General features: G+C 40.6%; 1 protein-coding gene across 1 annotated transcript in view; it reads left to right on the forward strand.

The window, feature by feature from the left end:
- SDR42E2 (short chain dehydrogenase/reductase family 42E, member 2) overlaps window positions 1-17,133 on the forward strand; it is an 81,776-nt gene extending 64,643 nt beyond the window's left edge. Inside the window, exons 8-12 of the mRNA XM_077448998.1 lie at window positions 2,775-2,912; window positions 3,618-3,683; window positions 10,914-10,977; window positions 12,514-12,587; window positions 14,010-17,133. Coding sequence (XP_077305124.1) covers window positions 2,775-2,912; window positions 3,618-3,683; window positions 10,914-10,977; window positions 12,514-12,587; window positions 14,010-14,219 — 552 coding nt within the window. The 3' untranslated portion in view covers window positions 14,220-17,133. The remainder of the gene's footprint in view (window positions 1-2,774; window positions 2,913-3,617; window positions 3,684-10,913; window positions 10,978-12,513; window positions 12,588-14,009) is intronic.
- The last annotated feature ends 6,234 nt before the right edge of the window (window positions 17,134-23,367 follow it).

The raw sequence follows: 23,367 nt of genomic DNA on the forward strand, positions 1-23,367 counted from the left end.
TTACCTGCTTCCGCCATGTCCTTCACCTTGTTGTGTCACTGCTGCATCACCAGCCATCCCATTAAAGTGAATGGGACTGTCGGTGAGTCAACAGTGGGTCAGAGGAGGAGCCGCTGCCGGACAAAGATGACAGTTGCTCTTTAAAACGTATGATTTAAATCAAGCCTTTTTACTAGTGATTTAAATAATGATGAAAATTTTAAATTTTTACCTGGTGATCTGGCCAGTAAGTCTGTTGTATTTCAAACGAACAAGCTCTCTTGCAAGATGTATCATTTACAAGGATGAGACAAACCATTCAATACTGGAAAAGGTGCTTACAGTGATCTGTTTTATTTATTTAAATAAAATCTGTATACCAAAAAGGAAAAAAAACATGTTTGGTGTAATTGCTTATATAGTGTTAGTTGAAGATCAGCTTCAAACTGTTAGTGTATTTAAATCTGCTAGTATATTTAACAATACCCTCCATCCTAGACTGACAATGCTGCTGTTCAAAGTTGTCCCTTGTGCTCCTTCATGCAGGGGGTGCTTTCTAATACAGCAGATGTGTTACTGGCCAGATCACCAGGTGAAAACAGAGGAGGAAAAGCTTCAAAAATAAAACAAAATGGATGAAGCCACCACATCTAAAGATTTATAATCTGTAATATATTACAGTTTTGGTTTTGGGTTTAATATTGTTTTAAGTCTAAGAAAAGCTTTTGTTCACAGTTTTTATCTATAATAGTTTTTAAACTATTTAATTTCAAGAACTGGGCTGGGGCCGGGATGGGGAGAAGGGGTAACAATTGCCCTCTGGGCTAGTACAAATAATACATGTTGGGCTGGTGGAGATACCCCACCATCCAGACCTCTATCAGAAAGGGGACTGCAATTAGTGACAGTTGCTGGGTGTTTTATAGCTATATGTTCCCTGTTCAGACCTACAGTCTTCCTTTATTGTTCTCAGATATTATGTAACCAAATACAGAGGAAAGCAGTGCCGGAAGAATGCAAAACTGTGAAATGTGCTGTGCTCATTTGTTAAATTAGGCTTCGTGTTAAAAGTTATTTCCACAAGCAGCAGTTATCTTGTTCAGCTCATAAAGTACCCTTATTTGCATCCATTACAACCCTCCCTTTAGCATATATGTGAAAAGGTCTTTTACAATAAAGCATGTTCTTTAAAGTAACGCCCATCTTTCACCAAGGTCATATACACAGAAACTCCATCCCATTACCTTCCTATAATTGGGTTGACTTTACTCACTAAGTATAAGTTCTCTATTCCTTTAGTAAATATTCCCTATTTATTCTGTATTGCAAACTTCTTTTTGGCATACCTACAAACCTGAGCTGTCTTATCAGGTGTCACCTGAGGACACATTGTGGGATTTTTTTAACAGCCTCAGAAAACTGCATTAGGGATACAGTGTTAATTTCAGATTGGCTGGACTGTAGTAGAAGTGTTCCATGAGCAATAAATCCACACTGCTAGGACAGCTAAAAACATGCTCCGTACTGCCCGTAAGGGGGATAAGTGACTAGTGACAATCCTGAACATTCCTCCTGTTTGTCTGATATTAGACTCCAGTCTTCGGAGTTTAGTTTGTGTCAACAGCCTCTCTAATGAGTCCCCACAGCAGACAATGGGTCAGCGGATGACAACATGGAGCGAGGCTTCAGCCTTTTGAGTCCTATTACACTTACAGGGATGCAGGGCTGCCCAAACTAGCTATGGAGCTAAGTGCATGAAAGCCGCAGTGGTTGCCGTGCGTGATGACGCACTTGTCTATCTTGTCCTGAAGAAGCCTGATCCTATTGGTGAGTGAAACCTGTCGGCATAACATCATGTCACCACTTTGTGTTCTGTTAATTAAAAATTTGGTCAATAATGCCTACTCATTTATACTGTTTGGTCCTGTTTGTAACAGTCCTTCTGGGTTCCTTCAGCCTGGCTTCTTTACACTGGTTTGTTGAGTTACATGTCTCGCACGGATCATTTTTGGTGAGTCAGTGGACATATGCTTACAGTAAGCACTGCAATTTTCTTACTGTGTTACTTGAATATAGTCAGAGATGTCCCTTGTTTGTTATAGTTTTTGCTTGGTACATGGGTCAGACATGAAGTGGATTTGAAACAATATGGATAATTAACTGAAAATAGAGGCTGACACTATGGGTAGTAGATTTTGATTTAAGCATATTTTGAGCATGATTACTAATTTAAATTATCAGGAAAGCAACTTTTATCAATTTACTATTAATGACAGTAGGATGGTACTTCTACTGATAGAACACGTACACAGACCTGAACACAATATTGAGGATCTGAGGATTACAGTTTTGAAAGGGAACTTTAGGATACAAAAGGAGCGGAGAATGGGAATATTCATTCATATGCAAATGTGACACATTGTATAGTGTACTAAATAGAGGTTTCTTGTGCCACTGTGGCCAAAACTGGGCCGCCATCTTTCTAAAGCTCACAATTCTGTTCCTTGGCAGATTATATATAAAGCACTGATCAAACTGTTATTTTCACATAACTGCTTTATTACCTGGGCTCAATTACAAATAACTTACATGTTCTGCTGATCTGTATTTCTGTCTCCTTATCTAGCCTTCCTAAATTGCTGTGGTTAATTAGCTTGAATTCTTTAATGTTCTCTGTATTTGTGTAACTATAAGTATGTGGTGTTTCTGTTATTTCTGTAACTCTATGCCTGAGCTGAGAATTCCCTGAAGCTTGCATTACAAAATAATGTACATTTCTTTCTATGTTAATGTAGGCTAATGCTGAGAAGAGATTATTATGTTTCAAGTTTTGGAATGACCATACCAAGATAAATTGGATTCACTTGTATAATCTGGTAGACGCTCATGTACTTGCAGCAGAAGCCCTGACAGCCAGCAAAGGATATATTGCTGTGAGTTGAAAATTTATGGATATTGCCTTTGGAACACAAACATGTAAAATGTATATTTTGTCACTGGAAATAGGGAAGCATAACATTATAATAATTTGTGGATCAAATAGTATAGGCTAGCCATGCATAGCCCGCCAGTGTGAATAAGAACACCACTATGAGAGTTCAGAAGAATTTCCTGCCAGTTATGATTCCACCCTTGTGAATATATTGGCATTTGTATATTGAACACTCAAAATACCTTACCAAATACAGACAATCAGTTGGTTTTGCCAATAATACACTTTCTTATGAGAGTTACAATGCCTACTCACTGTACTGTATGAATGGCAAGGCAGTGTAGTCACCTTAGGCTTTTCTCCCATTTTGGACTGCAAACACCTCTTCTCCTCATCTTTAAATCAGGCCATTTAGATGGGGGTACTATATAGTTCGCATGAAATAGCTGAGAATGCTGATAACATTTGAGAATTCAGTTCTGTCCAAAGGAAGTTACAAATACACTAACAGTACCAACAGGTATTTGTTGTACTTGTAGAAAATGCATTTGGCCTTAAAAAAAGACACATGCTGCCATCAAGTTTAAGAACTTGTTAGCTGCAATTTATAATTCATTTTTGTCCTTGGGTTTGGATATTCCTTGTCATCCCGTGATTTTACTTGATTTTATTGAATAACCACATAACCTTTATTACCATGTTTCAGAGTGGAAAGGCATATTTTATCCATGACGGGGAACATGTCAGCTTTCACAAGTGGTTTCATCCAATGGTATGTGTAATAAATGGCAAAATCACTCATCTAGCTTTACACTTTGATAGGCCTTTGGAAATGGAAGAATTACAATTGGCGATCAAATATATGAAACCTGGCAAAACCACAGGTCCAGGTGGCTTCCCTGTGTTATATTATAAATCATTGGATCATCAATTAGCACGTCACCTTTTAAATATATTTAATGCCCTGTATAAATCCCCCACCACCCTCACACTTCTTAGAGGCATATATCACAGTCTTACCAAAACCACGTAAAGCTTCCACAGCTAATTACAGACCAATCTCAATCTCTTTACATAGAGGAGCTCCAGTCTCTTTTTTTTTATTTAATTACTCTTTATTGAAAAAGATATATTTTTTTTTTTTTACATGAAACGTAATTGTAAAAAAGAAACATATAACACGACAAAAAATACAAATTCTTTCATCAAAAAATGTACCTAAAAACGCAGGCGTAATCGTACATAACATTCTAGTTATCCCTGACCCACCTGCTAAGCTTCCCCCCCCCAAAACCCCATTCTGCGGACACGTGCTGCTGGCTCCGGCCAGGCCTATTCAGGCTGGCCGGCTGGGGGGATAACAGATCACTTTGGGGACAGGAGTAAAGAACATCAAAAGGCTCTCAAGCCACACCAAGCCCAAACCGAGTGAATACTCGCTAGGTCTTATCTTCCGCTATCTCATCCAGGGGGTAGCCAATATCTCTCAACCATGGATTCCATAACGCCTTAAATTTTTTTAAATTATTTTGTCTAATAAACATTGCTCGTTCACACCAAATTGTGGAATTTATGGCGTTTACCCATGCTTGTAGTACTGGAGGGCTTTTTGCCTGCCAGTTCAACGCAATTAGTCGTCTGGCCTGGTACAAGTACCTTAGTATGGATATCTTTGTTACAGCAGATACTCTACCCCCTTCCATAATCCCTAATAGACAAGTCTTAGCTTCTGGTTTCAGGGTGGTATTAAAAGTCCTATTAATTCTATGTACAATTTCTATCCAGTACCGATACAATTTTGGGCACTTCCATACCATATGAAGAAGGTCCCCTAGTGCCCCACATCTGGGGCAATTACCATTAGATTTTCTACTTATCTTCCACATTTTTTTAGGGGTATAGTATGCCCTATATATAAAGAGCTTGTGGGACATGCGCTGTGATGGAGAGATAGACACCAGGTTCCCCTGTGCTAGAGTCTCGTCCCATTGCTCTTGCTTAAGTGGTCCCAAATCTGCCACCCATCCCCTTCTACTCTTATCGGGTCCCTCTCCTTTCAAAACTTTATCCTTAAGTTTTATATATAACCTAGAAATCTGGCCCTTTGTTTGCCTTCGATCGAGGAGTTCCTGAAGTAGGGGGGTCTTTGTCCTCTCAATAGTAAGTGTACGATACTGTGCTTGTATCCCATGTCTCACTTGCAGATATGTATAAAATGTTTTATTAGAAATACCAAATTCCTGCCGAAGGTCTTCAAAAGATTTCATAAGGTTCCCCTGGTAGAGATGCACTAACCTACTAAATCCCCCTTCTCTCCCACTCCAGGGGCCTATCTATACTATTTAATTCAGCCAAATCTCCATTGTTCCATAAGGGTGTATACTCAGTTACTCCCTCATAGCCCAGGAGTTGCTTGACTATCTGCCATACTTTCCTCGCCAGTACATTAGTAGGGCATTTACAAGCAAATGAGTTGGCCTCCAAAACTTCAGCTAATGTTTTATGATATGCTTTGTCGATCATCAATTTATGGTTTGGACAACCACCCCCTTCAAGCCCAGCCCCAGTAAAATGCTGGAGCTGGGCTGACAGAAAGTATGTTCTTGGATGTGGTATCGCTACTCCTCCTTTTTCTGCAGGGAGCTGCAATGTCTGCAACCGAATGCGAGGCTGTCTCTTCTTCCATATTAGTTCACGAATCAGTACCTCCAATCTGTTAAACCACTTCTGGTTAATCCAGATTGGGGAATTATGGAGAATGTATAAAATCTGTGGCTGCCAAATCATTTTTACTAAGTTGCATCGGCCTGCCACAGACAGGGGGAGACGACACCAGTTATTAACCTTTTGCTTCAATTTCGCCAGTAATGGTACCAGATTCTCCTCAACATACTGATTTATATTTCTAGAAATCCAGATACCCAGGTATTTTAGCTTGGGCACCACTTCTAATCCCAAAACTGTAGGTGATGTTAAATCTCCAGACCCCGACAATGGCATAAGGGCTGATTTACTCCAGTTGATGACCAAACCTGATTGTTGCCCAAATTCCTCCATCAACTGCACTACATTGTTCAGAGTAGAGCCCGTATCACCAATAAAAACAGGACATCGTCTGCAAATAAGGCCATCTTCTCCTCCTCCGGTCCGCGCCGGAATCCCTGGATGTCCGGGCGCGATCTTGCCAGCACAGCCAGGGGTTCCATAGCCAGCACGAACAGGAGGGGAGACAACGGGCACCCCTGCCTCGTACCCCTTTCTAAGTAAAATGTATCGGAAAATAGGGTCCCCATTTTAATCTTTGCCCTAGGTCCCCCATAGAGTAACTTTACCCATTGGATAAATAAGGGGCCGAAGCGTTCCAATACACCCCAAAGATAACCCCACTCCAGGCTGTCAAAGGCTTTAGTAGCATCCAAAGCTAGTATGGCGCCTGGGCCTTCGTTATCTCTAGGTATTTGTAGGTTTAAAAAAACCCTCCTAATATTAGTATTAGTTGTTCTGCCCGGGATAAACCCGGACTGATCTGAATGTATTAATTTATGAATATAGTTATTTAAACGAGTTGCTAGGACCTTGGCTAGAATTTTTACGTCTGAACATAGCAAGGATATCGGCCGATATGACGAAACCTCTTGTTGGTCCTTCCCCTCTTTTGGAATTAAAGTGATATTGGCCTCTAGCATTGAAGCAGGGAGCTCTCCCGCTTCTAATGCATGGTTTAACGTTTCCAGTAGTGCCGGCATCAGCTGTTCGCTATAACGTTTGTAAATTTCTACTGGAAGCCCATCAGGGCCAGGGGATTTATAGTTGGGCATACTAGTCATCGCACTTTTTAATTCTTCCAGAGTAAGTGGCAGGTCAAGATTCAATTTATCCTGGTCTGAGAGCATAGGAATAGCTGTTTGATGTAAGAAATTAGTGGCCAAACGCTTATGGTCCTGTGTAGTTGATTTATATAGGTTTCTATAATAATCACTAAGTACCTTCATAATCTCGGGGGGTCTGGAGACAAGGTCTCCATTCTGTGTTTTAATTGCTTGTATTACTGTAGAGGGGCCAATAGATAGAACTAATAAAGAAAGAACTCGACCCACCCTCTCTCCTTCACCAAAATAATATTGGCGTTGGAAGATACGCTGATTCTCTGCCTTTTTTTAAAGTGCCATTTTATATGTCTGTTGGCAATCCACCCAGGCCTGTTGTTTCCCCGGCGATGGATCCTCCACAAACGCTCTCTCAGCCTGAATAACATTGTTTCTAATTTCTTTCTCTTGCTCTCGAGCTTCCTTTTTTGTTATTGCAATTTTCTGTATGAGTATTCCTCTAAGGAAGGCTTTTAGGGAGTCCCAGACAATTCCGGGCGCCGCTGTCCCTCTGTTAATTTGGAGAAATTCCCCTATCCGATCCCCTAAGAGGTTAGAACTGTCAATTGGTTCCAACCAGGCGGGGTTTATTCTCCACTCTCCCAGTGGGATACTCTCTCCCGTGTTCAAAGTTATAACTAGGGGGGAGTGATCTGAAATCCCACGTGCCCCGTATTCTATATCTGCCACCAACCCTGATGCCTCTTTATTCCCCAAACCCATATCTATTCTTGATAGCGTCTGGTGGGTGCTAGAGAAGCAAGAATACTGCCTATCCTGGGGGTGTCGTGTGCGCCAAATATCCTTTAGTCCAACTTCTAGTAAGAATTAGTGTAATCGGCTTGTTCTATTCCCCACTGGACAAGGGAATCTGTCCAAGCTCTTATTTATAGTTTGGAGCTCCAGTCTCTTAAGTGAAAATTAAAAGTCAGCAGCTACAAAAACTGTAGCTGCTGACTTTTAATAGACAGCCACTCACCTGTCCCATGATCCAGTGGTGTGCAAACCTCTGCCGTTTTCTCCCTGTGTCCTCTCTTGCTGTCAACGGCATATTTATAATGAGCACCCAGCTATGACAGCATGTGGCTAGCGAACAGCGATGTGCAACGTGAATGGTCCCGCAGTCTTCTGGGACCTGTCATATGTCCCAGAAAACTTTGGGAAGGAGGAGGGGAGGAGAATTTCCACTTCCGCCTCCTCCCCAAAAGTTCCATTTCACAAACAGGAGTAGGGGAGGAGACCTTAAACCGAAACTTCCCCTTTTGGGTGGAGCTGTGCTTTAACGCTGATATCAAAATATATGCAAACATCTTAGCAAATAGACATCTACCCTTGCTGTCATTCCTGATTTTGCATGTTTAAGTTGCCAGGGATTGGAAATGAAATGTACGTGAGCACCATAAGGACTGGATAGGCAAAGAGAAAGCAATAACACCACAAACACTAGTCTCAACTCCATGAGTGGCACTTAAACACATTGACAAACTAATTCTAACCCATACACTTACAGTAACCACACTGAACAGCTTTCAAGCAGCATGCAAATCTCCATCAGTGTCATCCCCACTAGCCTTCTTACTCCCTTTCATCAAAATCTGGAATTTGAACCTTTAATGTCATCACATTTTCTTAAAGGCCAATGGCCCTGCTGTAAGCTGTAAGCTTACAAATTTTTCAAGTATAGCAAAGGATACCAAAGGAGATCTGATCCCCTGGTGGTCATATTTGCAAACTAGACATTTTCTAACAAATCCTACCAACCGCAAACATTTTGCATGAAGATTCATGACCCTGGAAACATGTTCCAAGAGACTCCCCAGAGACACTTGATTCCAACTCTATACACCAGCATGCTCTCTTCTTTAACTCCAAATACGAGCTTGGCATGCAAAGCATGGGAGAGGGACCCAAATCTTTCAGACAGAAGAAGATATACACATACCTGTTCTCTAAATGTCTCCACACAAGAAATACCATATAAAATACATTCTAGATGGTACAAGACCAAAATTCTGTCATGCAAAGGTTCTTTCCTCCGCTATTTCCAATAAATGCTGGTGATACAAACAAGCAGAAGGCATATGGTGGCCTTGCATGCACCTCAACCCTTTTTTTGTGGAAAGTACAGTAAATCAGACCGTCTCCTCAGTGTCTGGCAATACACCAGATTTCACAGCGACCCAAAACCTCCTACCTTTTTTATTTTATTTTTTTCAAGTTTGTGGAGGCAGCTTTCTAATCCTAACCCTTACTATACAGCTAATTTCACTGAATCACCTTTACAGTCCATCCTTTGGAGTATTTATTCCAGAAACACACATGTAATCCACAATCCATCATTACTACTTCTCACAAACCCCTAACGAACAAGGATTGATAGGACAAGCACATGTACTGAAGAGGTCATAATCTTCTCACATATGCAAACATAGTATTGACATACGTGGGGGTACAAACTGGGTGAACTTTAAGTTTAATATAAACACAGATGGAATTTTCTTCAGTTTGCTCAATAATTTCATTATATCCATGCACTAAACAAGACTCATAAGTAGTTAGAAACATAGGCACTGTGTATAGTAGAAATGTTTGTTTACTGCCTGTATATCACACCAAAAAAGCCTTGTACTATTCAAAAACGGGACCGTACGGCATATATTGATAGTCAATAAAAATTAAGAAATACAAAAGTGGCAAAATAACATAGTTTTAGTTAAAGGAAACAAGTATACTCACATATTATAATAATGCATATAATAAATGCATTTAAATCAATGCATCTAATTATATGTGAGGATATTTTTGGTTGGCATCATAGAAGAGATAAACCGTTGAAGCCCGGATAGAGCTGCCACAGTACATACATTTCTTTAACAATTAAGTTATGATTGTCTTCTTCATTGGCTTTTTCTTTTTGATCACAGAAATGCTTGAAAAGGTCTTTAGTTAACATCATTATATTGTTTTGAAAGTCTCTCTTGTTAGAGAACAAAACACTGAGCGCCTCCACAACCTTGTATTACCATTTTTCTGGAGAGATAAAAAGTTATAGCTTGGAGACACATTCCCTTTGAGGCCCTTGTGCCTTGATCTTCCTAAAATCAATATTTTAGCTCTAGGTGCCTAATAAAGAATTGAATAATTGTGAAACCTTACAGCTCAGGTGTTATAGCAATACTAATCATGTTTTTCAACTATAGACTACCCCGTCTCTTTAAAGCAACCTGTGCTTTGCCTAAGCAGTAGGGTTGTTTTATTAGCCCCTCCTCAGCATCTTTTCTTTACGTTCCTGATGTAGGATTTCCCCTGGCAGGTGATGCAGGCTAACCAGGGTAAGGAATCTATGTGGGACCTTGGCCTTCACCGGAGCATCCCACAAGACGTAATGGACCATTGACCCTAGTGGCCTCCCAGTTACTTTCCTGCAAGATGTCACTAGGTCACAGCCCACAATATAGCTCCACCAAGGGCATTGTAGGAAAAGATGGCTATATTATGGAGACTAATCAGCAACACTGTAGCTGGTCGAGGTGCAGGCTTAGGTCAGGGTGGGTGGCAGGCAGTGTCCAAGCACAGGGTGAAGCATACGGCAAGCAAGAGTATTCAGTGCCCAAGCAGGGATGGGATTAAGGCAGGTGAGAGTTAAACAGGAAGGAGCAGAATAGACAACAAAGGCAGAGTCAGCCAGTCCAGGTCAAAAACAGGCAAGGAAGGAATAAGCAATCTCATGAATCAGGTAGCTGGGAAGAAATTTGTGTACCAACCACCACAAGGAAAGGAGTTTAAATTCCCTCCTTGGCCTCTGTGTGCACCCATCGTCAGGGACATATGCCAATACACACTATTTCATAAATAGCTAAAAGGCCACTAACCAGTGTATTTGAGGAAATGTTGCACATGGACAGTACAAACCAGGCCCCTAGATGTACAGACACAAAACCTAGAGGTACTGTAACAAGATCAGGCAGTACAGGTTCAGAAGTAAAAAAAAAATCAATGTCAATGTGTTTTCAGAAATGAAAACACAGAAACACACCAAAACACGCTTGCTACAATGAATTTTGCATTATCTGAACACTAGCATGAATGTATATGCACTACAGAGCACTTACCCTGATTATTTTTTTCTTTTGCAGTTTGAAAAACTCGGCTTTCCTGATCCTTGGATACCTCTTCCTAGTTCTTTGGTTTATGTTGTAGGTATGTATTATCATTCACAACTTGGATTACAGTTATCAAGCCAAGGGTCTGACTTATCTAGGGAAAAACAAATGCCATGGGTGGGCTTTAATGTATATTACTTTTAGCGTTATCATTAGTATTGTTAATTAGTATTATTAATTGTTGGCAAGAATTTTGTGTCGAAAGGTTGCATTAAATGTCTGAGAGGGCTAAAAAAAAAAAAAAAAAAAAAGTCTGAGAGGGCTGAATCTGATTGGATCAGACATTTAGCTATCCAGTCCCATACCAGGCCTTTCCCTGAGTTTTATTCTGATCCCAAAAGAGAATCTGACAATTTTTGATAGAAAAGCAAGTACATGCTTGAACATGAATTTATTAATTTCGACTAAATAATTTTGACGTCTTAATGATTTACGACACACTCGTATTACTTACGAGTCAGACAATATTTTCGCTGGATATGTGTTGTTCCATCGAGTGTGCTGCCTCATTAGAACTTAACATACCGAATATAAACTATAAACTGAATGTAGAACAGGGAAGTTTGGGAGGTGGTGCAGGAGCTGGTCGTGAACCATGATGGAAGAAAGAAGAGATTAGGTAGAATCTAATGGGTGGAGGAGAATGATAGTCAATCATGGAGCAAATGGTAGAGGTAGAAAAGTTAGAGGTGATCATTCATTTAGTACCTGGGAGAGTGGCATACAGTAGATTATCATGGATAAGGGAAGCAGAAAGGAGACAATGAGTTGATTAAAGACAGGGTAGAGATGAGAGGTTTATGGATTATGGGAAGAAAGAAAGCAGTGGCTTTTGATCTTGGACAGGAAATTGAGGTTGCAGATTGTGATCTGATCATGACCTGTTGGGAGATTAGGTAGACTGGGTCTGAGCATTGTTAGGGGGGCAAAGGGGAAGATAATTATTGATGTTGTGAAGGTGTGCTGACTCTGTGTAAAAAGTAGGGAAAACCCACAGTGAACACTACAGAAAAATATAAAAATATTAGCTGGGCTAATATTTTAATATTTTTCTGTAGTATTACTTTCTATTCCTGGTATTTAGGGATTTCAGGTGTAGCAGACGATTAACTATTGAGGTATCAGTGCTTCTCTTCAGGGAATCTTCTACACACGGGAAGATAATCATGGCTGGGAGGTAGAGCAGACAAAAGAGGGGGCGGAGCAAAAATTTGATTGTTGCTGAGTAGTAAAAGAAAGACAATGTCAATGGTAATAACACAATTTAGCATACCAAGTGATTAACAATAAGGATGAGCTCAGGCGTGTTTGCAATACCACGTGTCCACTCCCAACAAAAGAAAAGGAGGATGGCAGTGGTGGGGGCAGGGGAACAAAGGGGGCTTGCAGAATAATTATTACAGGAGGGGCAGTCCATCAAGATGTTCTTCTGCCAGCTATACTTGAAACACATCAAGAGCGTTGGTGTTCTTAACGACAGTCCAAAGGGAGCTTTCTGGGAACATACTGTATTGTGGAGGGGAGTTGCTGTGTTCTAACATATCACTTAAAAATACATTTATTTGTCTCATAGCTCTCATACTGGAATATGCACACCTCATGCTGAGACCATTTGTAGACATAAACCCACTGCTGACCAGAAATGAGGTAAGGTTTATTTCAAAAGTGCCCCACCATCAAGCCTATTAGAACTTCTCTGCTATCTTAGTTTGCACTTAGTTTGCCTAGATGGGAAAAGCTGACCAGGCATGACTCAATTTTCTCTTGATCAACCTGAGGAACTGAATCACAGGAAATGATCCAATTCCCCATCCATGTTAATAGCATGGATGGAGGGATCTCCACTGCTGGAAATTGTATTCAGGCTTGAATACAGTGGTCCTGCTGAACAGTGACTGTGTCTAATAAGATGCAGTCTTTGGCTAATCATTTTCTACCTGTCAATTTTTTTTTTTTATTAATTTTATTGAGTCAGGTGATGCTAAAACATCTAACCATGGCTAACAGCAACTTGGTTCTGGTCTAACAAGTGTCTAAGTAAAAATACTGCTGAAGGATGGCACCTTGTAATGTCTAAGAATACATATATGAGTTTTCATATCAATTCCCTTGTCCTGTGAACCCCCCTGGATTCTGGAACAAGGCTGTTTACAGGTCCTTGACTTCTCCCAAAGTGAAAGTTACAGTAAGTGATGATTGCTATCACTATTAGGAAATATGGTAGGCAAGGCAGGGAGTTTAATATTTGGCAATAGTCCCATTTTAAAGAAGATCTATCATTAAATTATTTTTTTACAGTTCTGACCCTTATGAGACTAAGTACATGCAATACTTTATGCCTGGTTTCTAAGTGCTTTCTAACTCTAGATGTGAGTACTGACTTGTCCCCTCACCTTCTCATCTGGCTAATCCAACAACAGCTTTGAAGGGGACAGTTGCAAGAGAAATGCAAAAAATTATGCTTCTAGCCCCCCATCCTGCATTCCTCTTGCTGCTTCTAGTGACAGATCTTCTTTAAAGATTGGAATTTGCTTTAAGTGTTTGTAAACACCATTCATAAAAACTGACCTAGGCACATATATCTGTAGTGTTTACTTATCTCTCCCCAAAGCCCCGTGTCTTTCTGTCGCTTTGTTCCACTGTTATCATGATAACTTCTGACAAGTTCTCTGACTCAGAAGATAAAAGCAGCTGGAAATTTGTGTTGGGGTGGGTGCATAGAGATAGATTAGCAGAGAGCTGGTCCATTCACAGTACAGCTCTGCAAGTTTCTTCATTCCAATCAGCTTACACACAGTGTATGCCCAGACTCCCCTCCCACTTCTGAAACCAGAAGAAAGATTTCTAACTTAATGTGCATTTTCTAAAGAATATAGCAAGCTGAAAACAGCAGATATACATGTAAAACGTATGTAGGGAGATTTGTTTCATCTCTGTGTATCATCTGAGACTGTTCACTTCACTGGGTATATGTAAGGGATTACATCCACTTTAAGTGACACTTAGTTGAAAAGAGCAGTACTCCATTTTCTCCCTACAAGAAATTTAGGCTCTGACCTTTCTCCACAGGTAATGAAAATTGCAGTCATGCACACTTTTCGAATAGACAAGGCTCAGAGGGAACTTGGCTACAACCCAAAGAAATTCTCCTTTGCGGATTCTGTGGATTTTTATATCAGAAGCAGACAGAGTCCAAACCAACAAAAGCTGAATGCTACAAGATTATTGCAAATTTTGCTGTGTGTATTTCTATGTTTGTGCTTGGTTTTACTTTTATAAATCTTTTAGGCAGAGGTATCTAGCTCTAGTACCAAAAGCTGGAGGATAGCCAGCCAAAACAGGGCATGCTAAGATCTATCCACATTTGGCTTACTAGATCTGAGCTCCTAACTATGGAACATATGCAACATGTATATAAAATGACTAAAACAATACTTGCACGCTGCTATGTGTGACAATTAGTAATAAGTGAATCAAACAGCTGCTACCCTTAAATAGTGAACGCCCTCACTAGTAACAAAAAATGGGTAAAGATATAAATGGTGCCCTTGTTCATATAAACATTCAGTGTCAATATATGCACAGTGATCAATCAAATATATATAATCATCAAACTGTATGTATATGACATAAATTGTGACTAATTATAAAGGTCCTCCTAAGGTGAAAAAAATATTAAATAAAGTCCTTTTTGTGATATTCAACATAACCAGTGAAGAAAATATAATTCCAAGGTATATCCAGAGATTAGAAAGGTATATTACATCCACCGCCACCAATAGATGAAATGGCTGCTCACCTTTAAGCGCTGACCGTAAAGGTCAAACAAAGCTTTAATTATCCAAAGGGATGACTGCTGGACACCACATTAACAGCTCCACAATATCGGGTATGACATTCCTAATCTACGATTGACAGACCGCATATATTGACACTGAATGTTTATTTGAACAAGCACACCATTTATATCTTTACCCACATACTGTATATAGCAATGCATACAATGAGAGTAGGTTTACTTGGAGACAATCCCTTTCTCTTTAAAGGTACAGCAGCACACCAGAAGCCCAATATTGCTAAAAACAACTATAGGCCCCCAAAGTTTTTTTCTGAATTAAATCCAACAAAGCAATAATGACAGCTGCCCAGATCAATTTAAGACTAGCAAAAACATTTCTTAATTCTGTATGCTTCAATATTAACAGTATCCTTTACTGGAACCATCTAAACCAAATTATTTGTCCCTGTTCATGATCTCTGTTCATTACAGCAAAGCACTCAGTATATGATATATTATACCTACTACTGTAAATAATAATATTAAAATAGCCCAAGTGAATCTTAACATGTGGCAGGTTAAAGTGGAATTCTACGATAAAATGATCTAATGTTAAAACTGCTCCCACCCACTTCTATCCCCTATACTAACTACCCTGTAGCAGAAAGATGCATATACTTACCTATTCTCAGGCCGCTCTGGTCCAGGTCACGTGACCTCTGTCACCTAGCAGCTGCAGAGGAGCGGAGGGACCACCGACAACAAGTGACTCATAGTAAGCCTATGGGTGACATCAGCACTAAGGCATTCCAGCCATTGTCAAATGGTCTCTGTTCACTACATAATTTAGTTTCTAACAACACATTATACACATTTCCCAAGTTATATGAAACCTTTGGACTTCCCAGAACTGACATTTTTCGATAGCTACAAATTAAACATTTTTATACACCCTTCCTTAGGACAGGTTCTCTACTCAATGAGATGTCACAGTTTGAACGCATTTGTAAGAGTGACCCACATACTAGAGGCCTGATTTCACTCCTATATCGACACGTTAATTCACCTTCTAATGAAACACTACCCTCATATACTGTCAAATGGTCGCAAGATATGGATCGCACCTTTGACACAGATGAGTGGTCTAATATCTGGTTAGCTACTAAAACTTCTTCCCCGAATTGCTTTGTGTTAGAAACCAATTTTAAAGTTTTAGCTCGATGGTATTTAGTACCGGCCAGAATAGCAAAATGTATTCCATCCTATTCAGGGGGTGTCCAACGCCTGGTACACACTTGTCCGATAGCCCAATAATTTTGGAAGAAAATATTTGAGATAGCCTCCAAAGCTCTGGGCACCTCTATTATTCCTGGCCCGGCAATGGCTCTTTTGAATCTCAAACCATCGGATCTAACGAAAGCTCAGTTCAAATTATTCATTCACCTTGCCACTGCAGCTAAACAAACTATAGCCAAAGCATGGAAATCTCAAACCTTGGTAGTGGCTGAGGCTAAACATAGGATAAACAGAGCCCTTATCTTTGCCAAAGTGATGGCTATAGAAAACAAAAATATAAATAAATTTCGTAAGATTTGGCAACCATAGTTCAAACATTATTTTCCGACTGACTTTGACCAATCGTTATTGTTACCTTGCTAAGTTTACTCTTTTTCCTTTCATTGTCTGCCATTCGGCTTATGCACCATCACCACGAGAGACTTTCTTTCTTACTTTAATCTTTCCCTATATTTTCTTTTCTCTTTAGCATCCTTCCTCTATTATTATTTTTTCTTTTTATTTCTCTGCATACTGACTTATTAACATTAAGCTATGGGTGAATGATACCTACTTTCCTTTTTTTTTTTTCCATATGTGGATTGGAGGCTGTCTTGTTCACTTCTGGTTCTGTTAATAGTATCTTTCCCTTATTTCTCCTTTTCTATTTTCTTCCCTTTTTCTTTCCTTTTTCTTTTCATCCTATTAACCTTATACATGAGATCATTTACCATTGTTGAAATTTCAGTCATACATTGTTCATTTTCCTTGCACTATCACTTTTTTTGTATAGATCTTATTTACTCTATACATGAAGAAAAACACTAGTTGTTTATTTACCTTGATCACTCTCATATTCGTCAAACTTTCCCTCTATTCTGAAAATTGATAATGTATTATCTTATGATCATGCCCCCATTCGTCCACAGTTTGATCCCATTTGGGGTGGTCGGGTGGTCCGGAGGCATGAATTAAATGATGCGCAGATAATTGAGGGAATTTTGTTTTCTGTCTTCATTTTTATTTTTACTTATACTCTCTAATAAATGGATCGAGTTCATTCTTGATTCTTTTTTAACTTTTATTTAAGAGGTTGTATCTTCAAATGTATGACATTGTTTCTTAATTTCCAAATCTCATGTATTTGTCAATATAATGTTATATTATCCTTTTTAATGTAAATCTCAATAAACATTTTGAACAAGAAAATGGTCTCTGCTCTCCCCTGTAGCTGCCACTGGCTGACACAGGGAGATCACATGACGGGACCACAGTGGCCTGAAAAATAGGTAAGTATATGCATCTTTTTTCTACAGGTTAGTTAGTATAGGTGTTAGAAGGGGGTGGGAGCAGTTTTAGCAAGATTAGATAGTTTTATGCCAAAATTCTCATTTAATCATCCTAGAAAATACACCGGGCTGCGTGGAATGAGCTATAGTGGGTGAGAAGGTCTTTTTTCCAGATGTTGAAAGTGAAACTCTAGCCAAAATTATTTTTATTTTGTTTCAAGTAGGGAAAAGTTAAAATTGTTATCAGATAGTTGTTACCAGGACAGGCAGCCCTATTAAAGAACTTCTTTCTGCTCCCGTTCATTGAAAATTATAACATTTTGGATTTTCTGTCACTTACTGCCCCAGTGACAGTGGTTGCCAGGACAGATAAAGATGGAGAATCACTTCAGAGGGGACAAAGATGGAGGTTCTAGTCATACCCACTTCAGCCACTACAAATAAATGTTTTGGCTTGTACTGAATGTTAGCAGAGGTCTTGTTCCTTCCTTACCCAAGATTTATTTTGTATTATCCACCTTTAGCACCAAAAAAATATATATATTATGTGTTTATTAGCTAGAACAAAATTTTGATTGCTAGTGGTATTATTCATCAATAATGATGACATCTGGTCAACAGTTTCATTAGGTCAAATAAGAGAATGGCTTCATCTCTGGATCTGACTTTGTATTAACACGAGGCACAAAGGAAAGAAGGGTGCATAGAGACAGAAGGGTACAAGTACTGTATAGTCTTAGACCAGGTTAAAATCAAATCTATTGTGTGTAGTGCATTTACATGCATTTTATTATTATATTGTTGGGCATCACTATGAATGAAATAGCACAGAAAATCAGACATGTCTCATTTTTTAAACCACAGCACAATGCAATGAAAAGATTTGAACAGCCTCATGTTTTGCTTTACAACGTACACATTTAAACATGAAGGTGGGAACCAGACCTTATGAGTTAAATTATAGAAAAAGCATGTTCAGCCATTAAATGCTTTTTTTTTTTGTTGTTAAGTTGCTCTTTCAATACATACATCAAATACTGCATCAAATAGGTAAAGATAACATTTAGTACAGATTGTCCCAAACATAGATAAGGAGTGAGCAATAACAGGATATATTACAGATATTGTGATTCTCAACTAAACCAACACCTAGCACTAGAGACCAGATGTAAAACCTCAGTATTAAACACTCCGTCAGCCGACGGATTGTGTGGAGTCTAGTGCTCTACAAAAGGACATGACATAACCTGTGTTTCCTACCTCTCTTCCTCTCTCCCTCCCTTCCCTCCACCCCCCCCCCCCCCCCCCCGGTATTCTTGGTGGGTTGTTATTGCAGGAGCCTGTCCATCACCAACTGTGGTGGGGCAAGCCTGAGGTCCTCCAGCCAAGGTTGTTCCCTAAGAAGAAAGGAGCTGACATAATTGATCCACCGTTTCCCAGTGGGGACCGTAGATGCCATCCAGTATCGAGCTATGAGTTTTCTAGCCAGATATAGCAGTCTGGTGATCATGTATAACATACCCTGCGGATACATCTCTACATCAATAGCCTCTAGTAGGTACACCAGGGGAGTCAGGAGTACAGGTATCCAAACTAATTTGGAGATATAGTGGGACACCTCCGCCCAGTAACTGTGCAGTTTCGGGCATCTGCAAATCAAGCGTATGAAATCACCCTGGTGCACCTTGCATTTTTAGCATGGAGGAGGTCTCATCGGCCCCAGCCATGAAGCCATGATGTAATTTACCCACCGGGTTCTACATTTTAAGGAGGCATGATCCTGGATGGAGAAGATCAATTATACTTTAGATATCAGTTCCCTCCGGGAATCTTCCCAAAGGACTTCCATCAGCAGAGAAGAGGTGGACACAGCTAAGGGATGCATTTGTTGTTGAGTCTGTAGGGCATGTCTAAGTTGAAGATACTGATAGAGACCTTTCGAGGGTAGCATGAATTCCGTGCATAATTGTTCATAGGTTTTCATAGGTTTTCAGAATGGTCCCTGTGTAGATCTGCGGAAAGAATCAAATCCCCCTCTGTCTCCAAGAAGAGAATCCCTGAAATTTATGTAGTTCCGGGTATTTGGAATTATTCCACAGAGGGGTAAACACTAGTGGGTCTTTGAAAGCTAGAGCTTCCCGGAATGCCCTTCATACTTTCTTAAGGAGGTCTCCTGTTGGGGAAGAGTGGGGGATACTCAGTATATCCATCTCCATATGGGAGGCAGCTTTCAGTGCGGAATGCAATTTGGCTACAGGATCCCCACCTGCATCCCGACCCCACCCCGCCAATTGCTGAATTTGTGAGGCTAGATAATCCTTTTGTGGATGCGGTACTGCAAGTCCTTCCAGATCTTTCCTATATTGTAAAGTAGACAAGCTGAAACTAACCTTTTTCTTCTTCCAGATTAGATTACGTATAATAGCTGTGGTGCCCATACCATTTTTATTAGATTCACCCTTCCCACCAACGAGATGGGGAGCTTGTTCCAGCTATTACATTTTTCCCGCCGCCTATCCAGTATTGGGTCCAAATTTATCCGAAGGTAGTCAGCAGAGTGTGCTAACACCATAGCACCCAAATATCTAAAGTTACTTGCTATGGTATTTTGGCTCGCTCCCTCAGGTAGAGGTGCTGTTAGTGGGTCAATGGGCATTAGGATTGACATGGACCAATTGACGGTAAAGCCTGAAAACCTGCCATAGTCAATGCCATCAATTGACTACCTGCCATCAATTTTCGCAATGAGGCAATGGTGTCCCCCAGATAAATTAGCGCATAATCAGCATAGAGAGACACCTTTTCTTCCAAGGGACCTCTGCAGAACCCCATGACTCCAGGCGTGTTATTGATCAGTATTGCCAGAGGCTCCATCACCAGAGTGAACAACAATGGGGATAGTGGACACCCCTGACGAGTGCTCCTATGCAAGGAGAAAGGAGGGGAGAGAGTATTATTAATACGGAGTCTGGCTTTGGGTTTTGAATAAAGAACTCTCACCCAGTCTGTGAAAGGATCCCCCAGACCAAACCTGGCCAGTATTTCCAGAAGGTAGGGTCACTCAACACTGTCAAAAGCCTTCGTGGCTTCCAGCGACAGAATGGCCCTACCTGCAGGATTATCTACTGGTACCAGCAGGTTCATGAACAATTGCTGAATATTATCGGCAGTGGATTGGGTGGGGATAAACCCAGATTGGTCCTGATGGACCAGTCCACCTATTACCTTGGAAAGTCTGGTGGCCAGGACTCAAGCCAGTAGCTTAACGTCCAAGTTCAATAAAGAAATCGGACTATATGAATCTGGCAAAAGTCTGTCATTCAATGCTTTTTATGCAAATATTACTTACTTACAGAGAGTGCAAGTGCAGTGGAAAAAAAGAGATTGGTGTCTCAAGGGTACACTAATGCACGTGCATTAATATTCATTGCAATAAGGCAGCTTATTCATTTAAATGGGCTTCCTAAAGTTCCAAAATAGGTTCATGCCTTCATTTTAGGAAGGCAGTGCACCACAATGCTTGGTGAGGCATCACAGTGAGTTGTGGTGCAGTGCAACACAGGTGTATTAGGGGGCTATTTAGAATGAATGGCACCACAGAGCAGCAATGTTCAATATGTTCATTGCAACAATCAACGGTAAGGGCTAGTTTACATTTGCTTCAAAACATGGCTTTGGACATGCTTGTTGAAGCTCGCTGAACGCCAGGCAAAGCCCCTGTCACTAAATAAAATGGTTTGCTTGCAGTCCTGTTTACACCTTGCTTTAGCTTGGTGCTTCGATAAGGCTTTGGTGGAGCTTTGGTGGAGCTTTGATGGGGCTTTGATGAACCTTTGGTGGAGCTTTGGTGGGGCTTCGATGAGGTTTCAGTGGGGCTTCAAGCGAGCTTTGCCATAGGCTTCTATGGAGACTTTGAAGATGCTTTGAAGCACCACTAAAGCTACATGGGTATAATCTTAGAAGCAAAACCGAAGCAAAGCAAAGCAAAAGCAGGTGTAAACAGGACTGTAAGCTAACCATTTTATTTAGTGACAGGAGCATTGACTTGTGTTCAGAGAGCTTAAAGCGGACTCCCGCTTTAAGGACCAGCCTCGTTTTGAGATTTTGGTGTTTACATGTTTAAAACAGTTTTTTTTGCTAGAAAATTTATTAGAACCGCCACGCATTATATATTGTTTTTTTTTCTAACACCCTGGAGAATAAAATAGCGGTCATGGCAATACTTTTTTTTTCACACCGTATTTGTGCAGCAGTCTTACAAGCGCACTTTTTTTGCAAAAAATTGTAAAAATAAAAAATAAAACAACAGTAAAATTAGCCCTATTTTTTTATATTGTGAAAGATAATGTTACGCAGAGTAAATTGATATTGATATGTAGTTGACATGTCATGCTTCAAAATTGCGCTCTCCCGTGGAATGGTGAGCGTGGAATTACCCTTACAAATCTCCATAGGCGACTTTTAAAATTCTACAGGTTGCAAGTTACAAAGGAGGTCTAGGGCTAGAATTATTGCTCTTGCTCTACCGGTTGCAGCGATTGTGGTTTGAACACCATTTTCATATGTGGGCAATACTCACGTATGCGTTCCCTTCTGCTCGCGAGCTCAGCGGGACAGGGCGTGTTTAAAAAATAATAATTTTTATTATTATTTATTTCACCTTTTATTTTTTATTTTTACGCTGTTTTAAAAAAATATATAAAAAAGTGTCACTATTATTCATATTACAAGGAATGTAAACATCCCTTGTAATAGAAAAAAGCATGACAGGAACTTTTAACTATGAGGGCACAGCGGCAGGGTGATCATACAAAATAGAACTGTCAAATGTGGAAACCACTGTGCCCAGTGGAAGAGAGAGAATCAGCAATCACTGGCACATTAGGCCCTCCGAGTACCAACTTGTAGCTCACAGCGTTAGTAACAAAAAGAAGTAACAAGAGAAGAAGAAGAAAAGAATGGGGAAGTAGAAGAGAGAGAAGAAAAGGGAGGGGTAAGAGAAGAAGGGGAGGGGAAGAGAACAGAAGGGTAGGTAGATTAGCATCTCGGCCTCCAGGGCAGCTCACCTTGTGTCCTCCCAAAGATGCCAGCGCTCCCAGACCACAACGTGCTCGTCCAGCTTGTCCCTCACCCTAGCCGTCAGCTTTTCCATCAGTTCAACATCCTTAATTCTGGAGTACAGGTCCTCTTGGGATGGGGGTGTATTTTTTTTTCCAATTTAACGCTATCAGACAGCAGGCAGCTGTGAGTATGTGCCGGAGTAACTTCCTGGACGAGTTGGCCATCTTCGGGTGCGATAAGCCAAGCAGGAAAAACTGTGGCGTAAAGGGTATAGGTGCATCAAAGAGGCGGATCAATAAGTGTCGGACCGAAGTCCAGTAGGAAGCTATTAGGGGGTACGTCCAGTAGATATGGAAGAGAGAGCCCCTGTCGCGCTGGCATCGCCAACACCGGTCGGAGGTGGAGGGGTATATTTTATGGAGGAGGTCCGGGGTCTGATACCAAAAATAGAGGATCTTATAAGAGTTTTCTTTATAGAGAGTGCACATTGAGCTTTTGGTTGCCTGCCTCCAGACTGTCTGCCATGCCTCCATCGGGAGTACCTCCCCCAGCTCTCTCTCCCATCTCAACATGTATGCGTGTTTGCCCTTCGTGTCCATTGGGATTGCATTAAGAAGTTGGTATATGTCAGATATGAGACCCCTACGGTTACGTTCCTCGAGTATTATCTGTTCAAACAAAGTCGGAGGAGAGAATTGCAGGGTAGGGGCTATAGTCTGGGCAAAGTGTCTGATCTGGAGGTAACTGAAGAGGGTTCGGCTTGGTAGGTCAAATTTAGTCTGGAGCTCTGGGAATGGCAGCAGCCTGCGGGTTACAGGATGAACCAAGTGGCCAAAGTGGAACAGATTTCTAGAGGCCCAGGGCCAGGACATCTGGTGAGTGAGGCTGGATGGGATCTCGGGATTGTAGAGAAATGAGTTCATGACCGAACATTGGAAGTGACGTTTTGACGTCGCTTTTGCCCAACATTTGTATGGAGATGGGTGGGGGCCATCTTCCCCTCATTCATCTCCATATCTGACAG

This window comes from Lithobates pipiens, unplaced genomic scaffold, assembly GCF_037356315.1.
Source record: "Lithobates pipiens isolate NorthernLeopardFrog02 unplaced genomic scaffold, aLitPip1_a1.2 Scaffold_22, whole genome shotgun sequence".
NCBI lineage: Eukaryota > Metazoa > Chordata > Amphibia > Anura > Ranidae > Lithobates > Lithobates pipiens.